The sequence below is a fragment of the Platichthys flesus genome, chromosome 14 (assembly GCF_949316205.1).
Source record: "Platichthys flesus chromosome 14, fPlaFle2.1, whole genome shotgun sequence".
NCBI lineage: Eukaryota > Metazoa > Chordata > Actinopteri > Pleuronectiformes > Pleuronectidae > Platichthys > Platichthys flesus.
Genome location: NC_084958.1, coordinates 22595370 through 22606896, shown reverse-complemented (window position 1 = coordinate 22606896; position 11527 = coordinate 22595370). Strand labels below are relative to the sequence as shown.

At 44.3% G+C, this 11527-nt stretch overlaps 1 protein-coding gene across 1 annotated transcript in view; it reads left to right on the top strand.

Moving 5' to 3' along the window:
- Positions 1-3813: 3813 nt before the first annotated feature.
- pard3ab (par-3 family cell polarity regulator alpha, b) overlaps positions 3814-11527 on the top strand; it is a gene marked incomplete in the record, with an annotated part of 167119 nt that continues 159405 nt past the window's right edge. Inside the window, 1 exon segment of the mRNA XM_062404070.1 lies at positions 3814-4161. Within this exon segment, the coding sequence (XP_062260054.1) occupies positions 4042-4161 (120 nt within the window).

Here is an 11527-nt window from a genome sequence, read left to right as displayed (position 1 = left end):
CAAAGTGACAAGAAAAGACATTTTGATTCTTGTTAATAAAATATTTTCTTGTTATATTACATCTTTTAATATTTACCTTTCTTCCACAGAAGTTTTCCATCCATCATTTTAAACCTCTGTGTCACGCTCATCTAAATAATAATCAAAATAATAAAACCTTTTTTTAAACAAGGTTACAAAGTGTTTCACAAAATCAATTGCATAAAGTTATTTAACTCGAGTAAAAGGTTAATTTTAAGCAGCAAATCACAACATAATACAATTGTATTAAAATGTAAAGAGAAACCCAACAGTTCCACAAATATAATAACAGAGCTACAGTACCTCATCCCGTCCTTTGTGTCCCCCTCAGCTCCTTTCTCCTCCTCCTCCTCCTCCTCCACGCCCTCTCCTGTGGTCAGAGCGTGGCGGCTCCAGATGGTCGAGCACCCCCGGCAGACGGGGGACCATCGGGGGGCACAGAGGCCCGACAGCAGGGAGCCACGTGTGACCCGGGCCAGACAGCTCTTTAGCACAAAATTAGCCCGGGATGAACGCATAACACATAATTACACGCTGCTAATACCATCAAAGAGGAATCTGGGTGTCAGTTGTGGCCTTTGCAGCTTAAGTTGCCCTAATTCATAAAATGTCACAGTCCAGGAGCAGCATCATGCATGAGGTTAATCATATTACAACACATGGAATGGTACACAAAGACATGAGGGGGACACAACATAGACAAGAGGGCACAAAATCAACGAGATGATACAGAGCACAGACGTATATATTTGAGTGACGGGGCTCAGTGTCTTGCTCAAGAACACGTCAGTATCTTATATTGAGCTCTCTTCTTTCTGTGTTTCTTATTTTAAATGACACTTTATAATGTGGACTGGAGAAGCCAGGATCGAACCGCTGACCGTCCATTGGCGTTCAACCCTCTTTACCTCCTGATCGACTGCTTCCAAACCTTATCTAATAAAAGCTGTCGGCCTATTTGCATGATTAAAGTGGATTTCAAGTTGGAATCTCAGAAAAATAAATAATAATAGTGATTAGACATAAGACTATTATTATTATTTCCACACATTTAAATTTCAATGAGTAAGAATTGGTGCTAAATTAAGTGTGTTCCACTCTGGTGAGGTTAGGCTTAAAAGCAGGTTGTGATCATTGTGAAAGTTCACAATTAACCACCAGAGGTCACTACTGATTCAACTATGATGCTTTGTCGTAATCATCAAGTGGATTTTTATACTTTTGTTAAAGTGAATTGGCTCATTTGAATTAATCCATTGTGATAAAACCACGAGGGATTATTTTTCTCTGTGAACTGTCATTCATTGGATTTTCTGTTTTCTGTGAAAGTGAAAAAAAATACTGATGATTCTATGAACTTCATATTGTCTGATATCATTTCTTAGTTGTGTGGTGTTTTTTAAACTGACACCTGAAAGCAACACATTACATTTCTAGATTTATATTCCTAAATCAATAAGGCACAATTATAACTACAGAGATCTAGATATTAAACACATGCATGATAAATAATATCAAACTTCCTCCTGAGGAGATGAATTCTGTTCCATCACATCTGATTTGTTTCTTCACGCTGCAGACAAAAACGTTCTATATCAAAGTCCAGGTAGAAGAGTTTTTATCAGTTGATCTGAGACCAGCTGAGACAAAGAAGCCTGTAAGATTTTATTATATTTGAATTTGATTTTACTTTGAAACCTAATGTCTGACTTTGGAGAAACATTCACTTCTTCTATAAAACTTTTTTCAGGGAAGTAAAAACAGATTGATCAAAATCTGGAAATGATCTGTTGCTCTGATGACTGAAGAAAGGGTTGTTTGATTTGAATGCTTTAAAGTCAGGATGGTTTATTTGTTAAGTTGAATTAATGACTCTGATTTCTATATTTATCTTTGTGCATGACACAATAATAAAAAACTCAATCAATCATATTTGTATAAAAAAAAAATGTACTGCTGTTTCTCATCTTGGAGTCAAACTTGAAATAAGATTTGTCTCCATGGAAATTAAATTAAGATTCAATCTGATGTTGTGTAGATTTGTTAAACAGCTCCTTGTTTCCTCTCTGAGCAAATCTGCACATCTGATCCAGTAAAACAGCCACTGGTCGGGCTGGTTGTGACCTTTGACCTCCTCTACCACACTGCAGTTACTTGTCGTGTCGTTGAATGAAGCTCTGTGCAACAAAATCACCTGAGTGTTTAAAATGCAAAGTCTACAATCGTCCTCTTCACTAAAACAAATCCGTTTAACACCTTTCCTTGTCATTTCCTCTGTTCCACATTCTGTGGAAGTCCCTGCCAACCAGTGGCCGTCTTCTCCAGAAGTCGGTGCAGTTGGATTCATGGTGACAGCTGCTGAGGCTGTGGTTCGTGGCCCTGCGAGTCTCCAGCTGTGCTCCGGGCTGAAATAGACTCCCAGCTGCAGGGCCGGCTCTAGGTGCTGGAGGGATCCAATCTAGAAGGTGCCCGTGTAAACCGCACACACTATTTTCCACATTCTTGACATTCAGTGGTTCTCCTCTCGTTTCCTGTTCTCTCTAAACCCAGCATGTGGTCCAGCCTCTCTGGGGCTCGCTCAGTCGGAGGTGGAGAGCAGGGACATCTAAGTTTATCTCAACTTCTTACCTCTGAGGGGATCTTCTCCCTCTTCTGACTCTTGTCTTCGTCTTCAGTGGTCTGTGTTTCTTTGTGCAGACGTGTCCCGTGGCCCGGGGGCAACCATGTCCCGGGGCAGCTGCTCCTGAAAGCTCCTCCACGTGGATCTGGACTGCTTTTCATTTGTGGTGTCGTTGGCTCACTCTCACATCAGGTGGGACGAGTCACAGACATAAGGACAACGCAGGTGCTGGAGAGGACCTGAGGCTTCTAACACTGTGTCATTGAGAAATGAAAATACATCACTGCTCAACAAAATGAAACGTATAAATATCTGACTCATAACAGCTGCATTACAGATGTGTGAAAGAATAAATAACTTAAAAAGTCCCTCCCTATGAGGAAATCTTATCTAACCCTAACCCTACTGGAATCTATCTTCTAACGAGGACTCTTCTATGGGCTGCTGTAGTAACCTGCATTGTTTTCAAAGTGCTGGTTTTATGATCTTTTTTTTTACTTCTCTATTTGATTCCATCTTCAGCTCAGGACCCACTGTGGCCTCCCCTGCTCCCCTGGTGCCTTCAGGGTCGCTCGTAGAAAACAACTTCAGAAGTTACAAAAACCCAGCTGTGATTTCCCAGCATTTCAACCCCTTTGTTAGAAAAGTGTATACAGTGTATATCTCTAAGCATTTATATTTATATTTTATATTCATATCCAAGCATCTTTTTATCTATTTTATGTCTTTATGAAAGGATTTTTAAGTGTTTATCTTATGACTTTAATATCTATTTCATATATTTATATATCTATGTATATTCAAGCATTTACATATATACTTCATATCTACATCAAAGCATTTTTATATCTATATACAATAGTTTGTATGTCTCTATCCAAGTATTTTTATATAATATATATTTTATTTTGTATCTTATTATATCTATCTTCATTCAAATCTATATCAAAGCAGTTTCTAACTGTTCTATATTTATATTTAATATCTATTTGATAAATGTCAATTATATCCAATCATGCAAATAGTGGATTTTAGTGTTATATTATTATTATATTTATATTTTTGTAAGTCTGACTGGTATGAATCCCACATCCCAGCGGCCCCTGAACGCAACACATGACCGAGCATTAGCTCAGCGGAGAGAGAGAGAGAGAGAGAGAGAGAAAGAGAGAGAGAGAGACAAACAGGTGGTCTGGGAACACAGAACAATGTCGTCCGGCGGAGCGACGCGTAAAGAGCCGCGCTCCTCGCTCCACTGACGGAATACCGACGAGCAGACGACAAACCCCCATGCTCCTTCCTCCTGCCTCCTCACGGGCTTCTCCTCCTCCTCCACCACCTCCTCCTCCGCCGCGGGTTTGACTCCGGATCGCTGGGGCGCGGAGCCGGGACCGCGAGCCATGAAAGTCACGGTGTGCTTCGGCCGGACGCGGGTGGTGGTGCCGTGCGGGGACGGCAACATCAAGGTGCTCACGCTCATCCAGCAGGCGGTCATGCGGTACAAGAAGGCGATCGCCAAGGTAAGAGACTCCCGCAACGCTCCTGGTGCGGGTTGCGTTATTCTGGAAACAATGTTGGAGGAGGAGGAGGAGGAAGGGTGGCCGTGCAGGCGCGATCAACATGGCGCAAACTTACACCCTTCTGCAAAGTAGAGGGAACAGGAGTCTTTGTGTGTCCGCCGCGCAGTTTGCTGTGAGTCCACTCGCACACATGCACGCAGCGGGTCGTGCCCGTGCGTCATTGTTGTTGTCCGCCAAAGGGAAACAACGCGCACCGCCATTGTGGCTCTGGTGCTCGCGAACCCCCTCTGGAAGAACTTCCTCCTCCGGGGCTCCGCGGGCCGAGGGGCTCGTCCCCCGTGGGTAGGGACTCGACCCGAGACGCGTGTAAATGGAGAGGTGACCGACATGTGTGTGCGTAAACCACGAGCCTGCATGCGGACATGTGGGAAGTTACCAGCCGGGATTAGCCTCCTAGCCGGTTAGCCAGCGGGCTGCAGGAGCGGGGCTGCAGGCGGAGGGGTCCCGGCTCCAGGGCAGAACAGCGGGTCCAGGAACAGCATCAGGGAACAGTAAACATGTGCATGTGGAGTTTGTCTGAGCTCGTGCGAGCTGCAGCTTCCAGCGGGAGGTGACCCCACTCAGGCTTTTTATACTTTTCTTAAAAGTTTTGTTGCATCCTAGTTTGTATTGGAGGAGAAGCTGCACGGCAGTCTGAGCAAGGCACCAGGCCCTGCAGGGTAGAAGGAGGGAAAGTGCAGTGCCAAGCTCCAGCTGACTGGAGGAGGTGGAGGAGGAGGTAGGAGGCAAGGACCTGCCACATAAATCTCTGAGATAAAAGCGAACCTAAGAAAACTTGTTCCCCGAAGTTGGGGCAGCAACTGATAACCTTTGACCTTTGATGTTCGAGACCCTCAGACCAGACACAGGAGCTTCGTCACAATTAAAGTTGTTTATCCCAACACGTATAAAGGGAGCACACAAGTTTAACACTTCTGCATCAGTCTCATACGCGAAAGTTGTAAATATAAGTTTGCGTAACTCACGGACACGTTTAGGATTCATTGGAAACTATGATGACACTAAATATACGTCTATAAAGAAGTTGTTATCTTATACGTGTTAGTCAATAGGTCCATTAGAAATCATGTTAATAATCGGTTAATTCTCTATTTATCTTTTTCAAGTTCACAAGTTCATCAGTATCCAAAACACCCCAAATCTATCCCACCAAAATAAGAGTCATTCTTAAGCATCTACATAAGTATAACCTCTCCTTTCAAATCTTTCAAATCTACTGTTTGTGTAAAAGTCTAAATCTAGTCCCTCTGCTATGATCTAACATCACATAATTCATATTGTCATCTAGGAAACAGACTATTATTTAGCATGAACAGTAAATTTGTCTTTTTATGGTCCAGCCTTGATTTCAGGTACAAATATGATGAAGCAGTTCTTCGTGTTTCATTAATAATTGATGCGCTGCAGTTGCGTGTTCTAACTTTCAGGCGAATCTCTCTCTCTCTCTCTCTGTTCCGAGGATGGTGACACAGAAGTCGTCCTGTATCCTCCTCTGCTTCCTGAATAATTCAGTGTGAGGAGAGAGGAGGACGTCTCTGTGTAGTGGAGATGTTGAGCAGGTAGAAAGAGTTCATCTGATCTGGATTTTATCATTCTAGTCTCGAAAAGATGGAAAAATTAAGATTTATTTACCATTTTTCCTTCCAGATACAGATTCTGATTCCTGGACTTAACTTATCGGCTGATGAGCAGCACCATTATGACACTAGTGCATTTAAAAACACTGAAAAATAACATAAATGGATAAATAAATATGAATAAACAACTATCACCTCCTTAATCCTCTTGAAACTGCAGTTTTACACAAAGTACACGTCACTGTTTTACCTGTGGAACTCGCCAGTGGCAGTTTTTTTTTGTTTTATCTGTTTGGATCAAATACACGTCAAAGACATTGTGTTGGACTGGGACATAGATTTGTGTACTTGTTGATACCCGACCGATATCTTCTCTACAGCCACTCTGAGAAAACAAATCCCTTCTTTTACTTTTCACCATTGGTTCTGTTTAGTAGTGTTTTCTGTAACCGAGGAACTTCCTGTTTACACCAGTACACACACATCACATATTTATACGCTTTCTGGGTTTGGATTATTACTTACATGGAGCTAAAACCCTTGTGTGGAGTGTTGTCGTTTAAGTCACAGCTCTGATTTGTTGTGTAGTTGCTGTTATTACCACAACTTAGGACGTCAGTTGTCTGGAAACCGAGACGTCTGTTCAAAGCAGAGTATGTGTCTGTGTCTGTGCTGCTGGAAGTTATTGTGTTTTCTTTCAGAGCTCTTGATGATCCTCACCCACAACACAACATGCTGCCTCAACACACACACACACACACACACACAACACCCTCGTCTTTTAATCACCTCATATCTGCTTTTACTGCTGCAGTCCCACCCAGCACACACACATCCTCCAGAGGCAGGGCGGTCTCACGTCTTGTGTCATTTTGTGCGTGTTTGTTGTGTTGAAGATCACAGCTTTGCTTTTCTTTCTGGGGTCGGCTCGTCTTTAATAAGAGGCCCTGAATTTAGTTTGGGTGTTTTCTCCTGCTCCAGTGTTTGCAGGGACCTTCTCGTGACTTCCCCTGTCATTAGAGAGGAATGCTTCCTGCAGAAAAAGGGGGAAAAGGCCGTTCCACTCCTGAGGGTCCTCCACCGCCGCCTGTCCCTGTGGAATCAGGAAGACGAGCGGTCACTGTTTGTACAACGCGCTCATCCTGAGATGTGACTGGACTGAAGAGAGAGAGGAAGCAGCTTTCTGTCCGAACATCACAACGTCTGGAGAAGACGGGATTATCCTCTCTGCTGTTTTTCCCCTCTGCAGATCCCGGGGTGGAACCTCTCTAATGTTCAACCAGTCTGACTCAGTGTGGAGAGCGTTTTAAAATGACACCCTTGACTGGAAAAGCGTCTGGTGGTTAACGCTCCAAACCCTCGAGTGACGCAAGTGTTGGCGTCTCGGAGGAAACGTGGGTTTGTCTGTTTTTAACTCCAGAACTTCTCCTGAGCTGTGGGGGGGGGGGGGGGGGGGGGGGGGGATGTATCAGGTGTCGGGGCCGTTGTGTTCCATTCACAGCTTCACACTGCTGGAGTTTCCTCTGGAGGAGCTGTTGTGTTTGTACTCGACCATTGAGGCCGACAGATTTAAAATGACTCTGACCTCCAGTGGACGGACACAAGCAGGCGTCTGGAGCTCGGCCTCCTTGAAGAAGTTTTCCTGAGAAACTTTCTTTGGGTATTTTGTGACGTTATCATTTATTGATCATGATAAAAGAAATCCTGCACGTTCATATCAACACACGTGTGTGAGATTTGGTGCAGATTGATGTTTGTGCTCTTTAGAGTCTTTCTAGTTTGTTATTTAATATAGCAATCTTAATCTATAACCCCCCCACCAATCTGAAATTGAAGGGAACATCTCCTCAGGCTTTGCACAGAAAAATGCAGATTCATCATGTAACCCCCCCCCCCCCCCCCCCCCACACACTCACACTATTCAACTATCAGGTTACACAGCTTGTTTTCAACCCTGTCCTGATCTATTGTGTATACTGTGTGTGTGTGTGTGTGTGTGTGTGTGTGTCTGTGCTCAAGATTAACTAAACGTATAGTTGTTTCCCGTACCACAGTCAGATGGTGGCCAGCGCCCGGGGCCCTGCTCACTTGGAGAATGAACTCCCGCAGTAACGTTTAATTCTCCAACATGTTCGCCGGCAGAACTGTTCCACATCTTCAAAGCAGGAGCTCAGACTTCAGAGGTTTGGCCTCATTCTGTTCAGAAAGAGCGAGTTCTTTGCACGCGTGAAAGGGTGAAGTCGATGTGATGATAAAGAAAGATCGAGGAACGATAGTGTCGAGGGAATTCACAGAGCGTCAGAAGAGCGTTCCACTCTCACGGGACCCAAGTCGTGCTTCACTGAGGCCGTCGATACGCTGGAGGTGGACCGGGTCAAACCGGACCTCGTCCACTCTATCTCACACCTCACTGGTCGACCTGATGTTGGGATCCGCTGGTTGAAGTGCAGCTTTATGTATATATTATATGTATGTTAAAGTAGACACACTGCTTTGGCTTCCAAGAGTGTGTTGTATGCGTTTTTTTGAGAACCTGCAAAGTTAAAAAAGCTGAAAGTGAAGGCAGCTCCTCTCCCCTCAGAAAATGCTGAGTCACCTTGTAGGTATCTGGTCGATACCGCCGCACCAATGTGATGTCATGTGATGTGCCACATTTGCATATCGCGCCTGGTGGTTAGTCTGACACGCCCCCGAGCAAAGCCAGCCAATTTGATCAGTGGAGGCAAGAGATGTTCCGTTAGCGTTTTCTTTCCTTCCTGATATCGACTTTGCATCTGTAGATCAAGAGAACTGGTCCAATATAATTTAAAAATATGTTTTATCTTACTATACTTTAAAGGCTCTTAATTGAATCAGTATAGATGTGTGTGCTCGCCGATGCCCGACTTGGCATTTTCAGGTCTATCGGAGGTATTTATGATTCTGGTATCGCAACATCTTTAGTACAGGATGACATTTCTGGCCAATCAGAGCTGACTGGGCTTTATTGAGAGGGCGGGCCTTAAAGAGACAGAAGCTAAAACCAAGTGTTTCCGACAGAGGCTGAAGAGACGAGCTACAGCTAGGGTTAGGGTTAACAGTTTGAGGAAAGTGACTTGTTTTGTAAGAGAAGAGCATTTAAATAACCCAAATTAAAATGAGGCTGAATATGAGGACAATATGAAGAAGATATCAGTTCATCTGGCATAATGTAATCTGTCATACATCATCTCACCTGCTGTACCAAAATTAATCTAGATCACAGCTAAGTCTGGACAGATTCTAGGTTATATCTTGTTGATATTTGTCCCAATGAAATCTGAAGTGGCCTGGTGTTCCACTGCCTGGTGCAGGTGCAGTAGATCTACCTCATCCCGCCAGGTCATATGAGCCCAACTCATTTTACAGTTCATCTGTTTGATCCTCATGTCATCAGGCTGTACCAGCCAGGGGTTCCTGCTTCCAGAACGGGCACAGTGCCGGATTAAAAGCTTCGCTCATCATCCCTGGGCCGCTGACTTTGCCCTTGACTAGACTACTGTGGAAAAAATGTCCTAAAACGTGACCCAGCACAGCTTTCCATTTCCTAAAGGAGTCACTTGAAGACTCACCGGAACAAGGGGCAGGAAAGAAGCCTTATGGGGCGGCAGACACACACAGGGATACACAGATTGGCTCTTTATAAGAATTTCACAAATCAGGTTGCATTCAAACGGAGTTGATCGTGATAATTGAATATTCCAGCAGTTGTACAGTATTACCGATATTACGTAGAAGGCTTTGAAAATCATTTTTCCTTAGGACCTGACACATGCTACATGACAGCTTGTTCTTCTTGCCAGACGATGACTCTTTCATATCCACTCTTTCCCACAGCCATTCATTGCTGCGTGTGCGTTTTTGCACGTCTGTATTTATTATTGTTTCTGTTACAGCTCAATAATGCTGATTCACTGCGAGTAATTTTCTGAATAAGTGAGTTGTCATCCTCGCCCCTATTTGACGTGTTGATAATAATAAAAGTTGCCACATGCACGAGGTTGCCAGCCAGCAGGCTCTTCCCTGAGAGGGAGCGAACGTGGCACGGTGTCCGTTAGCAAGGCCGAGCAGCTGAAGGGTCTGAGGCGTGAAACGCTGACTTCACACGGTGGGAGGACCGGTTCTTTCCTTTTTGAAGTTAATTTACATTTTTTAGAAGTTAAGCTTGTGCTGTTTGTCGGAGCTGTTTGCATTAACAAGTTGCATAGGAGGAAAGTTGTCATGGGAGAACAGGGAGTGAAAAGGCTAAAGAGTTCAAAGCAGACCCCCCCCCCCCCAATAGAAGATTAAAGTCTTTCTGCATCTGCATCTTTCATGGGCCTTTTTATAGATGCAATACTTTCCTGTAGTTTTCTGCTCTCAAATGGCAGCGCTGCAGATGGTGAGTGTAGAGACAGTGGTACCACGCACTGAGTTCTTGTAAGTATCTTGTTCTCACTTGTTTACTAAGGAAAACTCATGTGATCCAAATGTCTAAGCCTGCAGAACCCTTTAGAATTATACAGTATATTAATACATTAAGCCTGTTCATTGAAGGAACTTTATTGCAGCCTTTGAAAATGCGATCAGAGAACTTAGAGGCTTTTCTGTTTTGGACTTGCCCGACTTGGCTCGCTCTGGACGAGAACTAATTCCACTCATTTGAGATTTGCTCAAAAGACACACAAGGGCCACAGTTATTAAAGTTTACATGATGAGAACACATGCATCGATACTGACTCATGTGTTTTGGAAAATCAGGCTAATCCCAAACGCTCCTCCAGATGTAAATGATCCCTTCATAGGGAACCAAAATATGAAACTGGGCCGGTCTCCATCGGTGCGACACGTTGAAGACTGAACTCTTGACCGTGACGGGGGGGGGGCTGAGTTAATGAGAGTGCAGATCATAATACTTAATGATACAGAGAGCTTAAGTGGTTTACAGAGTGCAATGAAAACAGATTACTCGGCCCCTGGCTTGGGTCCAGTCAGCTGAGCGCTGGCACCCCGACCATGTGCATCTCAGCCGGCTACATACGGCTCTGGATCTCCCGGATCAGGGGCTGAGTGACAGGGCGTGCCAGTGGACGGCTGATGCCTCAAAATGATCACTCGCACTTTAAGGTCAAGCCCCCCCCCCCCACTCCCTCCCCTCGGTTTAGCCACAGCCCCCTTTCTGTAAACGGAGGAAGCTGCTGAAAGTCAACTGGTCCAGGGGAGAAGGAAGAGGAAGCTAGTAAAATGTTTAATGACCTCTATGTTGCTCAGCTCTGATCGTCCTTCTTCGTGGACCAGGACTTCATGAAGGACATTGTCAGGGTGTCTCCACAGAGAGATGTTTGTGGACAACCAGGGTGTGCGACGCTGAGACAGCTTGTGTTACAGGCAGAATACGCTCATTGTAGACGAGTGTGAGTTTAACGTGGTTTGACCTCGAAGAGTTAACGACTCGGGTTCTGAATGTGAGTGTTGTTGAAGTTGGGCTGTACAACTTTCTGCCTGTTCATCATTCAAACACACAACCCCATAAAACATCTGGCATGGAATGAAAACATGAGTCCATGTTATTGAAGTTATTAGTCTTACAGAACAGTGTCATTAACTCATTGGAGAACAGTGCGTCGTATTCATCCTTGTTTCTCTTTCGGCTCAGGTTGAATTTTCTCTGGAGTTTTGTGGTTTGAGCGACGGCAACATTCAAACAGTCCTGACTGATAGTTACCCTGAGC